Source organism: Vigna umbellata, chromosome 4, assembly GCF_029865625.1.
Source record: "Vigna umbellata cultivar VRB3 chromosome 4, Vumbellata_1.0, whole genome shotgun sequence".
NCBI lineage: Eukaryota > Viridiplantae > Streptophyta > Magnoliopsida > Fabales > Fabaceae > Vigna > Vigna umbellata.
In genome coordinates this window covers 73,893,638-73,914,025 of record NC_142168.1, presented here as the reverse complement: position 1 = coordinate 73,914,025, position 20,388 = coordinate 73,893,638, and the positions used below count along the sequence as shown (strand labels likewise).

General features: G+C 32.3%; 2 protein-coding genes across 2 annotated transcripts; both read right to left on the bottom strand.

Moving 5' to 3' along the window:
• Positions 1-2,489: 2,489 nt before the first annotated feature.
• On the bottom strand, positions 2,490-6,527 carry LOC148201263 (putative uridine nucleosidase 2). The gene is made up of 9 exons (XM_088111378.1): positions 6,266-6,527; positions 5,932-6,047; positions 5,765-5,824; positions 5,113-5,298; positions 4,919-5,023; positions 4,719-4,815; positions 3,851-3,958; positions 3,638-3,773; positions 2,490-2,780 (listed from the first exon to the last, which is right to left on the bottom strand). Exons 1-9 carry the CDS (start codon positions 6,318-6,320, stop codon positions 2,672-2,674), a joined length of 972 nt encoding a protein of 323 aa, XP_087967504.1. The 5' UTR covers positions 6,321-6,527; the 3' UTR covers positions 2,490-2,671.
• A 6,635-nt stretch (positions 6,528-13,162) lies between these two features.
• On the bottom strand, positions 13,163-18,938 carry LOC148201262 (phytochrome-associated serine/threonine-protein phosphatase). The gene is made up of 10 exons (XM_088112305.1): positions 18,703-18,938; positions 18,227-18,373; positions 18,065-18,132; positions 17,775-17,832; positions 16,253-16,363; positions 16,072-16,122; positions 14,380-14,523; positions 14,198-14,293; positions 13,630-13,701; positions 13,163-13,426 (listed from the first exon to the last, which is right to left on the bottom strand). Exons 1-10 carry the CDS (start codon positions 18,781-18,783, stop codon positions 13,343-13,345), a joined length of 912 nt encoding a protein of 303 aa, XP_087968431.1. The 5' UTR covers positions 18,784-18,938; the 3' UTR covers positions 13,163-13,342.
• Positions 18,939-20,388: the final 1,450 nt, after the last annotated feature.

Genomic DNA, 20,388 nt, shown 5'->3' with positions numbered 1-20,388 from the left:
TATATTAATGAACTTGAGAGAGTATAGAAAAATTTTCATGACATTGATGTTTTTCTTATTGATAATTAAAGTAAATCACCAAATACTAATCTAAATTAATATAGAAAATTATAATTAAGAGAAATTCATCTCCCTAGGTCATGTCTTGCACTTTTGTTTCCCACCTCTTGTTTTATTCAGAGATAGATCATGTTGGTGGTTGGATTAATAAGAAAAATAATAAAGATAAAAGCACTATCTCGAAAGTAGAAGGTATAATTAAACTTAACATTTTTTTAATAGACACTCTTTTATATTCTTTATAATTTAAAATCAATACATTGGTGTTAAAATAAAAAAGAAAAAGACATAGAATGAATTTGTTATTAAGCATATAAAGTCATGCATTTATAAATAAGAAAATATAAAAAGATGAGTCTAAACTCATTACATCTAAAATTAACAAGTAATTAATAATATCTAATAATAGCTTAACTATATCTAACATTCTCTTAAGTTAGTGTTAAATCAATCGTATCAAGTTTATTACAAATGTAATTAATTATGAATTTTCGTAAATACTTAATAAAAATATTTGTTACTTGATCACTTTTAAGTTTTAATGTCCACGATCTTTTATCGAATAAAAGGACAACCAACTTGAATATGTTAATATAAAGAGGAGTCTAATAGTCACATATAAATGTCATTTGAGTGACATATAAAATTACAATTCTTTAATTAATTGTTTAAACCAAATAAGTTCTTAAGTGGTTGAGGACATAACTTTATATTTTATTTCTACATTAGATCTTCCCACAACGATTTGATTTTACTCTTGAAAGAGATCAAGTTGTCACCAATGAAAATACAATATCTAAAAGTGAGCCTTTTTTTCTAAAGGAGATATTGTTTAATCAATATCTGAATAACATACAACTTTAGTATGATTATTGTGACCATATAGTAAACATTTTCGAATGATAGTATTCCATTTATCTATACATGGGAAATTGAAAATTTGACTCACCATACTAACTACAAAAGAAATGTCAAAACCACTAATAGTAAGATAGTTCAATTTTCCAACTAATCTTTTGTACCTCTAAGGATTTGAGAGATGCCTTCTTGATTAGGTCGAAGTTTGGTATTAGGATCCATGGGTGTGTCAACAAATTTTATGTTCATCAACCCAGTTTCTCCCAAAATATCAAATGCATACTTCCTTTGAAACATAATAATATCATTATTGGATTATGTAACCTCAATTCCCAAGAAATATCTAAGTTTACAAAATCTTTGGTATGAAAGAGTTGGCAAATGTGTTGTTCTATTTAGGAGATGTCATGGTGGTCACTATCTATAAGAATAATGTCATAAACATATATTATTAAATAAATACACGCAACACTTAAGTGATGGTAAAAGACGGAATGATTTGCCTCACTAGTCATACCAAATTGTTGAACAACACAACTAAATTTTCCAAGCCAAGCACTAGAAGACTGTTTCAAACCATCTAAAGATTTGCAGAAACAACATATCGATTTATAAAACTTCCCCTAAGTAACAAAACCTAAAAGTTGCTCCATATAAATTTTTGGCTACAAATCTTCATTAAGAAAAGCACTTTTGACATCCAGATGGTAAAAGGTCATTGTGGAAGAGAAATCATGACCATAAATAAGCAAACAAAAGCCATCTTTTTCACTAAAAAAAAGTATCACCATAAAATAAACCAAAAATTTGTAGGTAACCTTTAATCACACTGCGAGCTTTAAGATGATTAATAGTATCATCAAGACCAACTTTGATAACAAAAATCTACCTACAACTAGCAAGAGATTTCCTAGATGGTAATGGAATGCACTCCTAAGCTTCACCATTCTACATAGCATTTATTTTAGGGATGCATGGTTGATAAGTAAATATAGATGTTATAATAAATATGTTTGATAAGGATTAGTTACTGCTTACCTACTTTATTTTATGTTTTATATATATATTTCAAAGGTTAAACTTGTTTTGATAATGAAATTTGGAGGTGCAAGCCTAAAAATCAAATGAACAAGCATGCAAGCTTCTAAAGATCCTTTAATGGACGTTCATAAATAAAAATCATTCCATGCATAAAAGACTAATGTTCTACGCATGATTCTAAGTGAATTGAATATGTTACATGTAAAAGAATAAAAAGACTTCTAAGTCTTGAATATAATTGGACGGCTTTAAGAGAGAAAATTTTCTTTGTAAATCATAAATTAGCCTCTTGAACAAGGAGCAATACTTTTTGTGAGAATTTTCTTCTAATCTTTAAACAACTTTTATTGTATTACCAAGAATGAGATTGTGTATTCAACCAATAGTTGACGTAATACTCACATTTTATCTTAGGACAACACAGAAAATTACCATGTTTAACTTTGTGTACTTTTAATCAATTTGATTAGTGGAATTATTTACAGTTTGTACAAAAGAACTAGATATAATGTAACTTAGTGTTCAACAAGTAAGATACAAGTGCTGCTCATATATTATAATTGGAAGTCAAATGAAAATTTAACCAATGAAGTAATAGAACTTTTCCTTTCACACTGAAATTGAAATGAAATTCAAGGTAGAGCTCAAGAGCTACAAAACACAAATATAAGAAGGATAAACTAAAGAGCTTTTTGAATGCTTCATGGCTACTTCAAGAGTCCAAAAGGCGATCCATTACCAGTTTCATAACTCTAGGAGCATCAACTGTCACAGCCACCTTTACTGTTGGCTTATTCGACCATTCATGGATTTCACCAAACCTGGCAATGAATGGAACAAAAATGCAAAAGTTGACTGAGTTTGAAGTACATGGTGAAGAAATAAACATTCAAAAAAAGGATTGTGTTTAAGTCCATTTCAAAAATCATCCATTACATTGTTCTTTTCATTGTTGAAAGCCTTTAATCAAAAAGACCTTCTACTTGGTCCTCCAAAGGTTAACATGCCTCCTCATTATTTCTTTAAAGTGTTTGTCACTAAATATTCCCAAAAAAAATCTAAAACACCAGTGTTCATCCTTGTGGAGACTGAATTGGTGATACAAAGAAGTGATATGGTGACGGCTTAATCTTTGGATGAACAAGTAAAGGGTTCATTCAGATACTTGGCAGAGTATAAAGGAAAAGGAAAGGAAGAGATTTTAGAACCAAGGCTTAAAACATGAGATGACTAAAGAGTTTTTCTTGAAACTAAGAATATAAGCTCAATAGGTAATGCTACGAGCCTAAGAATCCTGATGAAAGATGAGAAGGGAACATGTAGAAAAGTTCATTTCTGCACTATTTTGATGTTCTTGAGAAACAAATTCCGGACAAAAAGAACTCTAATACTATCTTAACAAGCTATTTTGCATGATTTAAGTATTAGAACTATCAACAAAGTCAAAGTTAGCAAGCAGACAAACACAATTAACTTAAATTATACTTTTTTTCCATAACAAAAAGGTGTGCAAAAACATCACTACACAAGTCTAAGATCTTAACTAGGTCAGCATCTTCGCACGTATCAATCATTTTGCAACACACCATGAAACCCATATATAGAAATAACAAAACAAAACGCATGAAAATTAGACTTAATTCTATAGGAACTTGATCCATTTTCAGGTGGTTTCTACCTTTTCTGTTTGTTGAAGAGTACTGTGAGTCCCCTTGTAATGCCACTCGTTTGGACTCTGACAACACCTTCTATACAAGTTACAAGTGAAGGATCAACAGCAGCAAGAACCACAGTTGGATCATGAAGATAAACCCCTGTATACAAAGTAACAATAGTTAGTAAGATAGATTATTAGATTTCTACCAATTCTGCAAGCACTATGAAGACAAACCTTTGGTATTGTATGACTCCAGATGGTAAGAGAAATATACATCTAAGATTTTGTGCAGGTATTGAGCATATTTTCCTTTTGAATTTGCCAAAATTTCTCGATCAGAACCTAGTAATTTTTGTTTTTTAGATGAGTAAACCAGAACAGTGGTCAGTCTGCTGCCACAGAAAGTTAAATGACATACAACATAATTAAAATAGAACCATGCTGATGCTGTTTAACCTATGTTAACTTCTAATAAATACTAAAAAGTGTAAGTAACACAACAGCAAATTTCAGAGTAGGTTTCACGAAACCATGGTTTCCAAATATTGTGGATGAACATCATTGATGAACCTTCAGCAAATAGTTTAAACCTTTGTATGAGTTGGCCATTGATGACTATCAAAGGAGAAAAAGTGGTTGTTGAACTTAGTCACAGCTTTTGGATTGTCATAAGAACCTTAGGAGAACCACACCACGAAACCTAGCTATTGTAGTTCAAGAGCCTGAGGCCCTATACGCCCCATACTAGAATCTCATACTTTAAATGAGGGATACCCTCCTATGCCCGGGGTAAACACAACATGCTTCAATAGAAAAAACTCTTATCCTCCTCCAAAAAGTTTTTTGGGGTGTGATAGACAGTAAATGTACTATACACCAATCTATTTCACTATTTATTCAGCGACATTTTTGTGGATTAGGCTGAGCTAAACTTTATATGAGGAAAGTTATTAAATAATAAACAAAAATCAAATAAAATCACTATAAATTGAAGAAATAGTAAACTACACAAGACTTAAAACGGAAAGTTATTTCTTTTACTCGGATAAAATGACTACACAAGTATAGCAAATAGGAGGCAAGGAATTTGTGAAAGGGGTACTTGTCAGTATAACTTGATGGGTAACATTTATCCCAACTGCAAGTATATCTGCCCCACTTGTAAATACAACATCTGCAGCATCTGGATCACCAAATATCTAGAACCAAATCCAACCAATGAGTTAGACAGATTGAGTTGTGAATGATATAATATTTTTATGGAAGTTATTAAGAATTTAAATACAGGATGGAAATACTAACATTGGCTTCGGCTGCTGGATTCACATTGCCATTAACTGCAAAAGCTCCTCCAAGAATAACAATCTGGGCAATGTTCTTTGCAAATTCTGGATCCATCTGTACAGCCTGCAAAAATATAACATTGTCATGAAATGAAACTCAGAATGAAGAGTAACATGAAAATGCCTTATTGGGAAATTGTAGATATATTATACCAAAGCAATATTTGTAAGCGGGCCCAAAGCCACCACAGTGACTTTCCCAGGATTAAGTTTTGCTTGACGAACCAAAAATGCAGCAGCTGACTCTTCAATGGGCTTCCCCTTTGGTGGAGGAAAATTTTGGTTGCCAAGCCCATCTGCACCATGGACAAAATCTGCAATACGAAGTTTTGTTCCTTTCTGCACAAAGAGACAAGGATGACAACAATTAGCAGAGTCAAATGCAATGAAATACTGCAGAAGAAGAACTTTCAATTTCATACTGCTAACATGGTTCAACTTTTTCAATGAGGCAATAAACTACAATGCATTCTAAAAGAAAGAAAACAGATTTCAAATGACAGCAAAAATAGTTTACTTATCTGTAGTACGTATGCAAAGTGATAAAATTTTGCCGCTCATTCAGGTTGAAATGAGAAAAATAATAGCTTTTTGACTGTAAAAAATTAGTACTACGCATTTGTTCTTAACTGAAAATTTCAAATGTGCAGAGAATATAATAAAAATAGCATAAAGTACCTAAATTATAAGATTATTGTATAGGCATTCAATTAAAGATCAAATATACCTATTAGTTCTAAATGCTCATATATTCAAAACAATACCCAAAACAAAAGCGATAAAGATCAAAGTATGACAGACTTACAGTTAATGTCAGATGTGATCCTTCTGCCACGGGTATATCTGTTCTTCCCGCAACCTCCAACTGCATATGTAAGTAAAGTAAGAGGCTTTTACCATTAATAAGTCAAGGGTCAATTTCATTCACCATAGAGAACAAACCCTTTTGGGAAACAGTCCCAATGTTCTTACCAAATGCAAGGCATTTCTGGTTGCCAGAGTGGTGTAAACATTTCCATAGATGGTTGTGAGTCCAATAACTTCAACTTCTGGTGAATTTAGAGCAACGAATATTGCCATGGCATCATCTACAGAAACCGGTGGAAATTCTCAGATAAACAAGGAATTGAAGAAATCAAGCAGACAAAGTGTCCAATTGATAAAAGAAAAGAGTCAGTTTTTTTCTGAGATCAGAGCTGAGAAACAGAAACTTACGACTTCAAATTGATTTGGATTAGCAAAACAATAACAAAGTCAAAAGGAAAAAAGTAAACAAATTGAAAGACAGATATTTGTGTTACGTTACCGATGCCAGGGTCGGTATCAATTATGATCTTCTTTGGTTCCATATCGGGTGCCATATCTGTCAGAACTAATTACTTGAGTTCTTTCAGAACCAAATCAGATTCAGAATTGAAATTGATGCTGTTATCTCTTATTGGAGTGGAGAATACAAAGATAAACATGCCATTGATTACTTATTCTAATTAACAAGGCAATCCACGTGCGATGGGTAAAGACGCATGACGTTACGGGAATGTGTTTGTTTGGTCTCATAAACATAAAAAATAATATCGTACACTGCAATGAGCAATCAACACCAATATTTAAAATCAAAAGAGATTAACCTTTGGTGGAATGCCGGGTTGGTCTTGTTTTGTTTTGTAGTGAAAATTGAGGTAGTAAGAGAAAAGGACTCAAAACTTTGCCCTTTGTACTTCTCAAATGCCTATGTACCAAACTTTTATTTATGTTACCTATCCAACCAAAATCAATCTTCCTTTATTAGGCAAATAAACAAAAGAATATATATGACAATCCTAACATATTTAATTTGTAATTACACTCTTAATACAAAAATGTTAAGTTTGTTAATTTTATTTAAACATGATTAATAATCAAAATTAATAATTAAAGTAACTAAATATGTATTTTATCTTTAATAATTATCATGTTTATTAAAAAAATTAAAAAAAAATTTAATATATAATAAACATTGAGAAAAATCTTTTACTTTTTATTTTTCTTCTTTATAAATTTAAAATCTTGGTATTAATGTTAAACTTCTAAATAAATACATATAGAAAATATTAAATATCAAACCGAACTTAATTATATTAATTATTAATGAATTACATTTTAAATATTATTAACAGAATTAAAACCATTGTATTAATAATATAATTTTTATTATATTAAGAATAAAATACGTCTACACTTATTCTTATTATGTAGAGACGAAAACATGATAGCATATCTCTTCCTCTACCAAATACAATTTTTCTATACATATTTGCTGAACATATGTTTTTTCTAAAATCTACATGTTTATCACTCTTCTTTCAAAACTCTCCTAATTAAGAATGAAAAATATACTTGATGTAGTCATAAACGTGAACCCTCGTTATTTTATCAAAACACTCTCCATTTTTAATACTTTTAGTTTCATAAACAATCTCTACAATCTAAAATTAAACTCTTATACATGCAATGATAAATATATAACTCTGAGGTCATCCTAATGATGAATTATTCTGATATCATAAATGAAACATCTTATTTTAATTACATGATACTACTAAAATAATTTTTTTTATTATGAATATTCAGAAACAGATAATCCAATATGCATGGTATATTAGTACAATTTTATAAGATAAGATTATAGTAATATAACTTAGACATTCTCAAGTTACTATACTATAATTCTATTACAAGACTATACCTAGAATGTGTAAGACAAGATCGTCTATAAAATTGAACTATCTAAACTTCCACATATATTTTGAAGTTTAAAAAACAACATTAAATGAAATCTAAATGTCTTAAGAAAAAATTTAGTAAACACATCAATACAGGAACAAACGCACCACTAAACAGTTTCCCTATTAAATGCATCAAAAAAAGTCTTGAGAAGGAAATTGTTGTTATACATTTTCAAGCAATGATCAAACAAACTCTCAACATGTCTTAATAGATAAAAGTGTTAAAAGATCTTTTGGAAAAGTACACTAAAAGACTTAGATGATCCAAAAACTTGTGTTCAAAAACATTTTGCTAAAAGCGTTTTTGACCTAAACAGAGACAACTTAAAGCAGCGTTTACACAGGTTAGACGATATCATGTGCCAAATGATCTCCTTCATCAAACGATGAAGCCTTCATCAACTACTTGGTATCTTAGTGAAATTTTAAACGATCAAATCTTGTGGTAGAAAATGTGAAAAGCATTTTGTTGTTCTAAACATGCATTAAATGTCATTAAATGCATAATGTTTAAAAACAACAAAAGTGATAAGAAAAAGAACGTATCTACATGCATGCATATCTACTCTACTTTGTGCAGATTACCTAAAGCAGCGTTTACATAAGTTAGATGATACCATGTGCCAAACTATCTCCTTCATCCAACAATGAAGTCCTCATCAACTACTTGGTATCTTAGTGAAAAGCTTAAACGATCAAATCATTCCTGAATAATAGAAAACATGAAAAGTACTTTGTTGTTCTGAACATGTATTAAATGTCATTAAATGCATAATGTTTAAAAACAACAAAAGTCATAAGAAAAAAAACACATATATCTGCATGCAAATCTAGTATACTCTATGCAGATTATCTATGTCATTATATACAAATCAAAAGTGAATGTTAGAGACAAACAATATATTCATGGAATGTTTTCTCTATCAAAAGTCGCGGCAGAAAGTTCATACAACCTACTTTTGATAAAGAACTGAAAAATCATGTATGTTCTGACAAGTTTACTTTAACCAACGACTTCTACCTACGACAAGACTAAGAAGATCCAAAGATCAAAGTATTATCTCACGGACATTTTCTTGAAGCCTATATATTGAATAATGTCAAAGAAAAGAGCAAGAAAATAAGCACACGAATACAAAAGAAAATATTTGTGAAGAAAAGAAAAGCTCAAAAGAAAAAGAAAATACTCTCAAGCTTCATAAAATTAAGGTTTAAATGCTTACTTCGTCCCGATGTTAAGAGGTGAATTTCTATTTAGTACCCGATTTTGAAAACGAAGACATTGGATCCCTATGTTATGAAAAATATATGAATAAGGTCCACAAAGAAAGAACAAGTTCAACAAATCATCAAAGAAAAAGCTGAACAAGAGATAGAAAAAACTGGACAGTAAAAGAGAGAAGAGAAAAAGTACGACCACATCAACATGGACTTAACGCCACTGCTGTCAACTTAACGGACAAGACCTTATTCATACACTTTTCATAACATAGGGACTCAATGTCTTCATTTTTAAAATCGGGTACTAAACAGAAATTCATCTCTTAACATGAGGATGAAGTAAGCATTTAAACCTAAAGTTAAAAGTTTACCATTGTAAGAAGAGAGAAAAATCTGAGAGTCTATTATATTGAATTGTATTATATACACATCCTCTATGTGAGAGTAACAGTCTAAGGACTTGTAGTCAACCTTTGATTGTAAATTTTGAAGAGAATTCAAACACTTTATGCTTAACTTGGTGGGTTAAACGATAGCTAGGCAGGTTTGTCTAGTGGAAACCAGAAGTAGGTGAAACTCTATTAAACAGTGTACTGGAAAGATACCAGGAGTGTCTAAGGATTCCAAGAATGGTGAAGAATACTACACAACCAAGAGCAGGTGAAACTCGGTTCTAGTCAGAGTAACGAGGTTACTTGGAGTGACTAGGTGATACCAGGAGTGGTGAAAATACTCAGTTGTATTCTTGTTGAAGATTATAGTGGAACCCTCTAGGAGGTCTTAGAGGAAAACTAGACATAGCTTGGTGGAGCGAACCAGTATAAGAACAACTGTGTGTTTATTGTTTTAATCTTACTAAACGCTCTTTTTATAAACTTTGCAGTTGCACACTATCTTGACCATTATAAAAGCTTTTGTTATCAAATGTTATTTTTATTAAGAGCTAGATTTATCAAAATGCTGTGTAAACTTGTTTAAAAGATTGAAAAATATTTGTTCAAAAACTTGTAGTTTGAACAGAACCTTCAAGTCAAGCGTTTAATAGCTTATATTTAAATCTTTCAATCCTTGACAAGTTTGTTAACTATCTCCTTTGTAAAAAAAATTCTTATAATACTATTCAACCCTTCTTTCTAGTGTTTTTCAGGTACTTCAACATGAACTAACATCGTTCAACCTCCTAGACACTTGTTTCTTGAATCACAAAATGTGCTTTTACACCTTCAGCTCCATCTACTCACACAAATAATATGATCATTACAAAAGAATAACACAACACATAATAGACAAGAAAATAAGAAATGGTAAGCTAATGTAGAAAAAGAATATCGTATATAAATAAAACATGTTGTAATTGAGTTCTAATTAATCAAATTTCCTCTTTGAGTTCTAATTAAGTAATTTAAGTTAATTCTCTTTTAACAAACCTTCTAATACTTGAAGATTTCACATTCTTAACTTGAGGAGTGTCAAATTAATGTAATTCAAAAATCTGACAGAGGCATCCCTATAAAACAATCAAAACCAAATTTTCAAATTTCTCACAATTCAAAATTTAACCAAGTTAAACCATTTACCTAAGCCAGTATTATCAAGATCACCAAAGTAAATTCTCATACCAATTCTAATATCAGCTTAGACGTATCAAGACGAATTTATATTTAAATTTCAAGTGCTTGCAACTATCAAATGCTAATTGATCAAACAACGAGGAATTCGTATCTTTTGACCAACAAATTCTTTTCGAGATATGTTTCTTGTAATCAAAGAGTAAACATATATACTTTTAGTGTGAAATAAGATTAACTTGTTTCTATGAATTTTAATTGTCCGAGAGATTTCTCACTTCAGCAAACATAAACTAAGACTGTATAGTGTACAGTGTTGTATATTTTGTTTGACAGAACACTTGTATCTTACATAATTTATTTGTTTGGTTTGTTATCTATCAAAAAAATATTGATCATGTTTACACTTTGTTGATTTTAACACTTAATCACAATCATGAGCCATTGAGTTTTTTTTCTCCAACAATATGCTTTTATGTTAATTGATTCTTATGATAGATTAACCAAAATAATCTAATGCTGATATTGGTGTCCAAAATTAAAATGCAATTAACACAAACAAAAATCTCATAAAAAATACGATAAAATCTGAAGTGAAATTTAAATTTGAAATTTGAAAATATTATATAAACTTAATTTAATAATATACTTTCTATGATAATGCATTGATTTGGACATAAATAAAATAAAATAAAACTTGTGAATATGAATTTTAAATTTCATAGAATTTAAAAAACTAAAAAATAATATAAAGTTTAACCGTTAACTTTATTTAATATTATTAAAAAAAGTTATGAATACAAATTATATAGTATAAATTTGTCTAACATATAAAGTATAAGAGCTGGATTTGTCTTTTTATTGTGAACATTACTATTATTGAAATATTTTTTATTAGAACGATAAACACAATACTCTTATTTCTTGCTAATAAAATAAAATAAATGAGAAGAAAATATTGGTTTAAAAGAATTGATAAGAGAAAAATGGATCTATATATATCTTCATTACCTTTGTCACTAGATTGAATTTTTTTCATAGCAAGAAGTTTATTATTATCTTCATTTGAAAGTGAAAATGAATAGAAATAAAGGAAGTTAAACTAATAAAATTATTATTTTTAATAGAAATGAAGAAAAAACATTTTTGGAACTAAATTATAAATAGATAAATAAGAGTAATATAAACCCAATGAGACATTACCTGTAAAAGATCGGATTGAAAAGAATCCTTGATAATAGTAATTTGATGAACTATCATCTGGATTCAACTATCCGAATCTCAAATCCAATTTTGAAAAGACAGTTGCAGCATGAAATTAATCAATTATCTCATCCACTATAGCATGGGAAAACAATCCTTGATAGTAGTGTCATTAGTTTTACAATCGGTGCAAGCCCACAAAGAACCACAAAGTTACCATCTACCAATTTCTGGATTTTCTCCTTCTGGCAAATGGGATACCTGTAAGGTTTAACCTTAACAGGTTCTCAACCTTCAAGCAATGGTATGGAATGATCAGGGTTCTAGGGAGTGAAACACTTGAAGGAGTACTTTAAAAAGGGTGCAGGTTCGATAGGTTATTTAAAAAACTTGGCTACCCATGGCTGCAAAAAATCATCTGAGCAACCCACAATCATCCCTTAAGAGCATTCAACAATAAATGAAAAGCATCACTAGCAGAATAAACAATAACATTACTAGGATCAACTTTCTCAGGTATCTTAGTCACACTAGAGTGAGAGTTCTCCTCTTCAAATTGCCAGAAAATATATTCTCTATTTGGGCACTGATGGCTAAATGTGAACTTATATAGTCACAAATATAACAAAGTATTATCTCCGTACGAAGATGCATCTCTGCAGGACTAATTCTTTTCACATTGGGGTGGTATAGTGGGCAATAAAGGAGGTAATGTTTGTTTGGAAACTGATATAGTGTTTGTATTAGCACAAATCATTGCAGAAGATACAGGTGAAAATTAATATAAGTATTAGGATGCCAAACAATTGGGTATATTTCTCCTCATACAACCTACCCAACGCTACAGCTTTTGAGGTAATAATCAGAGACCAATCTGAAAGTTGCAATTTGAACAAATTGTCCATTGGAGAGTCGAAAGGTGAAAGTACAAATTGAGCATCTAACGTGCGAGTAAGCTTAGCACCACAATTTACCAGTCAAATGTTGCAGCATCTGAAACCATGTAACCACTTCTTTATCAAAATGAATGGTAACTATATCAACTTGCACTACATCGGAAGTGTTATAGCAATTCAAGAACTTCTCAACCTTAGAGATCCACTAAAGAACTGGAGTGTGACAAAAAAAAGTGAGGAAAACCAAGTGGAATATCCTTGTCACGGACAATCGTAGAAGAAGTCGAACCACCATGTGGCTAAGTGTGATTTTGAATCAAAGAATCTAACTGCATTTGAAATTGATCCATACGCGCATTCACGTAATCTACACTTGATTAGTATAATTATTAGGCTGCATTTATTCGCTCTAACAAATTAATCAATCGAAACAACTTCTAACTTCGAGATTATACTTCATTTTATAAATCCCATAGCATTCTCAATCATGGGCAAGTGAAAACACCAACGAAAGAGTAGTTCATTTTTTACCTTAAGAACACAGATCATAGATGGTGAATAGTGGTATTTCCGATGCATCACATCGCACACAAGATTGTGAAATCTTATGCCAAAAATAAAGATCCATCTTTTAGAAAAGCTCCACGATACAATACTATAAACGTCCAATCATAATAGTAAGGCCCTTACTTTATAATTTTACAATAAATTCAAGAAAAACATTTTCAAGTTATAAGAAATATGGAACGCCTGTCCTGGGGCCTCTCATCTGGTTGTTCTCCTCTGTTTCAGTGAAAAATTTAACTTCTCGCTCCTGTTTCAAGCAAAAAATGCAAGTCTATGAACAAAATGCTGTGACTTATAAGCAAGTTGACAGCTACGAAATCCAAGCATCCTAACAAATGTTTCAACCCTCATAAGCTATAAATAAAAGCCCCGCATAATCATAAGGCAGAATGACGCAGCAACTGAGTTAACCCAGAAAACATTTAATAAGACGAGTTTCAGTTGACTCACCATACTTTCATTGAAACTAAGAATAGAAGCTACATTTCCACAACGGTAACAGTAATTGGGTGCAGACCATACCTGCAAAATTAAAATGAATTACTCAAATGGTCTTGTAAGTCTCAAATAAAACTGTAGTTTATATTTTTACTCGAAAGTTAAAATGATAGGAACTTGGATATTATGGGACGTGTAAGTTGCATATGAAGTGGTATGGGATGCTCAGTGGAACATTTATGTGATCAGTTATCTCCCCTTAATAGCTAGCTTTTGAACACAGGTACTGCAAGAGTTTGGATACTTATCAATTGGTATCAGAGTCAGGTTGTTAGTGTTGACATTAAGTGTCATTGAATGAAGTGTTGTAGAGTGAAAGCCACATCGAGTAATGAGATGCTTGATAGAGTTTTTAAGTGCTTGGTTGCTTCCTTAATATCTAGCTTTTGAGGGTTGTTACACCAGTGTTTGGATACTTATCATAAAGACAAATCCTTGCTCAAGGTATTAGCACTGCCCATCCCAATAATTAATTAAAAGAATGAATAATATTAAATTTTCAAAAGAAACAGTTACGTACAGTTACAAGGCCTTTATCCTGGAACATATACTTAAGACCTTCTTGAACAAGTTGGTGTGCTCGACAAACGAGATCAAGATTGTTTATGTGATTGAACTGCACGAAAATAACGCCCTCGTAAAATTCACAGGTAATGTTCAATACTTCAATTCAATAAGTGATTCACTATTGAATTACATTACCTCAGAAGTGACGCGGGATCCAAAAAGCCAACCAGCTCCACGGGGACTGACTGCCCATGTTTCAATATCTTCAGGATCACTCCACATCAGATCACAAAATGGCCCCTCATGAGGAATTTCACAATTCCTTTCAATGATCCTTATCTGTCAAATGGATACTCATTGTTATATTCATCTATATCTATATCTATCCATCCATTCATCTATCTATCTATGTCTATCTATGTGTGTGTATGTGTGTGTGTGTGTAAAGATTCACCAATAAGAAGCAACACAGATTCAGTTAAAGAAATACATGGTTGTCAAACTCACAAGTCAACTTGTCAACTAGGCCAATAACATTGCTACCCAAGGAAAACAGAGTTGATATCCATGATATGGAAATGTGGCGAGTAGAGTTGGGTGGAAATGGGAAGAGACCCGTAGACTTGTACACTCATGGGCATTTTGTTTCTTGTCTTCACTGTTTGGTTAATTGGGAGGTGATGTACCCTTTGTTGATTGGTTAGTTAGTTTTATGATACTGTGTTCTTCAAGATTGATTGGCTGACTGTGTTGAGTGGTACTGTGGTCGATTTGCTAATGTTGAATACTGACTATGTACATGGCAATAAAATATATTAGTATACTATAATGGGTTATAGGGGTTTTAAATGTTTTCTTCTATTGGGTAACCTTTCAAGTTTACTAATCTACCGAGGCACCACAAGTTTGTGTAGACAGTTGAGTTTGACAACCTTGAAAATAATAGTAAATGAACACAACAACCTATGAAATGCCTGTTGATTATATTGATGACAAAACAACTTCAATAATTTAGACAATTATCATCAAGAATTATTTATCAGTACTGTTAAATATTAAACTAACACCAAAATGAAATAAGAAAGACCACAGTATTTCTAATTCAAACAAAAATAGATCACATAATTAATTGATTAGTAAAAAGTAGGGAAAAGGGAACACAAATGTATCCAACTCGACAAAAAAAATACTAAATTGTTCAAATAGTGATATTTTATTTTCTGAATAAGCTGTGGGAAGCATGAGACATAAGGGAGAATCAGCAAGCTAACTTAAAAGTTTAAATCCACTTTCAGTCCCCATAGTTTCACCAATGCATAATATTGATTCCTCTAAAAATAATTTAACAGCATGGTTGGTTCTCCAAGTTTTCAAAATTGAGCAATTTTAGTCCAACATGATATATCATCTAATTACTAACAAAAACTGTAACATATCTTTTGTGATAACAATACTAAAGCTTAGAATCAAATGTTTTCATTATTATTTTACATATGTAACTAATATTGTTATCGTTGACGGACATGTAAACATTTTCTGTTAGAAATTGAAAAACATGGTAGCAGTGGACTAGAATTGCTTAATTTTATAAAACTAAAGAGCCAAATGTACAATTAAACTTTTATAGGCACCAAAATTGCACATTCACAAAATTATAAATTTGAGTTAAGCCAAATCTGAACTAACACTTCACACTATGTAACAAGTCAAGAGGTAACTTACAAGAACATCACAACACATACATCATCCCTAAATATCATGTATCCAAATACAGAAAAGGTGAGGATAGACATACTCACATAAACAACGTAACAAATTTAAATGAACCTTAAACTAAGACAATATTGAGCTCGACCATCAACTGAGAGCAAAGGGTAGAGAGAGAACCTGATCAATTGTTCGAATGTCTGGAGAAAGACCACCATGAACACAAAGCACCTGAGTCAACCAAAGCAAATTAAAGACTTTTTTTTTTTAAAACAGAATTTGCAATATAAAACCTGGAGCACTGCCTACATGTGCATTTGGAAAATAGAAGGACTGACGGAGAGAGTAAAAAGTGATTTACAGTTCCATCTATGATTGCAGAAAGTGTAAGATAGTCAAAGACATCTGTACAATATCGCCAAGCATTAGCATTTCCGTACTTCCTCTGGCATTCATCATAAAATCCATAGACCTAGTACAACATAAAATTACAATATTAACATAAAATGGCATGAAAGAATTCAACATTTCTAATTTTGAATCTTAGCACTTCCACAATTCGCACCTTATCTTTATGATCCATAAACAGAAATTCATAAAATTTGACATTTTTCACTACAGAAGAAGTTAAAAGGAAAAACTAGGATATAACTCCTAAGTCCCTAAACCACTTGATGAATTATACAATCAATGGAATTTTAATCCTTTGAACAGAGCAAAATATCCCATTTTTATCATTTACCTATCCCGTCCATACAGAACCTAATTACATAAGGTAGATGGATATATAACATAAAACAATCCAGTATGATAGGCTCCCACCTAAGGGGGTCAGAGAAGGGTAGATGTACGCAGGCCTTCCATGATCTAAACCCATCAAAGACACAACTTTACCAATATGTTAAGGTTCATCCTCAGAAATAAAAATTGCAGACACAAGCCAAAGTATATTGAATAAACAAAACACCATTAGACATCATGGCTTGTTTGGTTTTAGAAAATGTTTTCTATTTTAACTTTCTATTTATTTTGTATTTTCATTTTCTGAAAACAATTTTCATTTTCATATTGTCAAGATTTACAAACATATCTGTTATCATGTTATATTTTCTGTTTTCTAAAATGAAAATTTTGAAGATGTCCGGTTTATACATTTTTAATAAATTATATTTTTTCATGAAGTTCAAATATATTTTGTGTAAAGGGATATATTATATTTTTTATAATAAATAATTGATGATTGGATACCTTGAATTATTTGTACATGTATCCTTAATAATATTATATTCAAAGACTGTAATTTCTACATTAATTCCTATGAAAACTTAACATGATTGATGCACTGATCCAAATCAGGTAACGGGTGAACAAAGACCACCAAGGCTAACTAGCATAGTTCAAATTTTGCCTTGCAGACATCAGATTTCCACTTCACTTATTCAATCCAGAACCTCAATCCATGGAAAAGTAGATTATGTTTGCATTCAAACCTAAACAGTCATCTCCTAACCTTCAATTCCGGAAAAATCCTATTTGGTAGACTATTCTAGAATAACTATTTCTTCTGAAGAAATTTCAAAAGGATCAAATTTAAAATTGCTAAAGATTACATGCAATGAAGTCGTGCATAATCACATAAACACTGCCTAAGGTTAGAGTTGGTATAATCTAAAATGACATCGAGAAGAAACTTCAAGAGCCCTCCTATTTGTATCACTGTTTACCGAAAATAAAATCAAACAAGTCTAGAGAGTGATTTATGTCATTGTTCTAGTAACATGATAACATTAATGAACTAATCAAATAATCTGTTTTCTACTGCTTGCCTAGAATAATTCATGCCAGGTACAAATAGACAAACTTGTGATAGAATAAAAACATACCTGTGTTAGTTGTCTACTTTCATGGTTTCCCCGTAGAAGGGTAATATTAGCTGGGTATCTATAAAGTTAAACAAAAATAAAAGATGCATGAATAAAAAGAGAATTTATAAAATCACAATTATTCTAATTTTAATTTGTAACATTGGAGGTCCAAACATGTTCACTAAATTACTACCATGACTCCAAGAGGAAGCAGAAAACAATCTCCTTAAACGTAAAGATAGTATAACCACAAGCCATGTGTCGTGAGCAAGTTAAGGCAGATGCAAGCATACATGGAAACAGCATACCTAGCTTTTAGAAGTAAAAGGATGGTGAATACTTCAAGACTATTGTAGCCCCTGTCAACAAAGTCCCCCTGCCACACATTCAGGGAAGATATAGCACATAAAGGATATGTTGTAAACATGGTTATCCAGTTCCAAAAGATAATCGTACTAGTACATACATACCATAAAAATGTAATTTGTCTCCGGCACATGACCCCCAGTCTGGAAAAGTTTCATCAGATCATGAAACTGACCGTGAATATCACCACAAACCGTCACTGGGCTATTCACCGGCTGCACATTTGACTCCTCAATAAGGATCTCTTTAACCTGACAGGTGAACACTCACTCGTCAGTTCAATTTAAAACTTAAACTGAAAACTAAAGCTGCAACGAGGAACAGCAAAAGTTAATGGTAGACCTAGCACCATAGTTACACAAAGAACACAGTAATAGAAGTGCACATAAAACACAAGCAGAACGCAAACCGGGGGGCAGACAGCGCCAGCCCTAAAGATCGTCTACTATGCATATTGGGTCCTCCAATATGAAAATTGGGTTATGAATGGAGGAAAAGAACATATGATTGATGCAATTGATTTGAAGATTTGAAAGAGAAACCCTAAAAGGTGAAAGAGAGTGTCTGTGTGTGTACATACATATTCGCAAAGAAGTTGAAGCTCGTCTTCAAGAAGGTGCTGGCCATCCTTGACCTTGGAGATCCACTGGTCCAAATCCATTTCACACTTTCTGGCTCCTCCTTCCGCTGCCAAACACAACTCAAACACACTGCTCCCACTTCCCTTCCCACCGGTCAACAATAAACAACTTTTTAGGATCTTCTAATTTTCTTCCTCTTTCCTACACCAAATGAAATCCTCTGACCAATAACAAACCTCACCTGTTCTTGTTCTTATTATTATTAATAATAATACTATTATTATTTAAATCAATCAATCGTTATAAATAGGTTTAAACCCTCCGTTGGTCCTCAAGTTTGTATGAAAATCTCAGTTGGGTCCTCAAGTTTTTTTCTGTCTCAATTGGGTCATATTTTTTGTAAAAGTGAGCACATTTTGCCATAACCGTTAAGTAGTGTGAGACGGCGTTAAATTTTTGTGAGCTGGATTTTTTCATTTACTGACGTGGCATTGTGCATTAAAATTGAAAGGCCACGTGGTGATGTTTTGACTAGAACCAGATCTTCTCCTCCCTCCCCTCTGCTTCCTTCCATCGGCGCCACCCAACTGCAACCTGTTCACCTTTCATGGCTTTGGGAACACTACCAATCCCCGGATTAGAACGAGGCTCAAGAACGAGGCTCAAGAACGGAGACAGCGACAGTCACAGAGACAATTAATAAATGCAAGAATAAATTAGACGTATGCAGATTCAATGTAGTTTGAACGAAAAAACTTCTTCTGCAGATTGTCATGTAGTTGGAAATAGTAACAGGGGACAACTTGTTCCGTTTATGCATATGAATTAAAATACTGATACCAGAACTCATCCAATACATAAAGTCATCTTAAAAACAAGTGTACAATTTTTTTTTCATTACTGAAAAGTTGCTTTATCAGTGGGCTTTCTTTTAAGCAGGAAAGGGGCTGAAAGTTGTAACACAAGAATGCTGTTAAGCATTACCTGGGTGGAAATAAATTTTCACTAAATTACAGTAACTTCCAAGAATTCATCGTTGTATCTAGGATCCATACATCACTAAGAATTTTGTCAGGACCAGTCCGACCTCCAATCACAAACATGCAATTTTCAACAACAGAAGCTGTATGGCCCAATCGTGGAGTGGGAGAAGCACAATCAACAGTGCTAACAATTTCAAGATTGCCAGAATATGGATCAAGCAGCAACAAACCATTTCTCCTGGCATGTCTTCCCAAGCCTCCAAAGCCACCAAAAATGATAAGTTTCTTGTCACCAGCCTTATTCAATACACAAGCTGAGTGGCCCCAAAGGAAAAGCTTCTCGGCTGGTTCACCGACAATATCAAAATGGCTAATTGATAGACCAGAACCAGGAGAACTCACAGACCCTGCCAACCATTCAAAGATTCAGACTTTTTCAAGATGGCTGCAAGCTTCATTCGTCGGCAACAAACGGTCCCCACTATCAGCAATCAAGGAATCAGTGGACAGCAAAACTTCGAAAAATCTCTGAGTTCTCTTCCTATTAGCTTCCATCTTGTCATTTGCGACCCGAACGAGATAACGAACATACTCGGGCGTGACCATGACAGTGCGCGTATCCCCCAACGGCACCTCCATGCGAATGGAGCAGCGAATGGCGATGATGACGCGCTTCTTGGCATTGGTAATGCCACTCTCTCT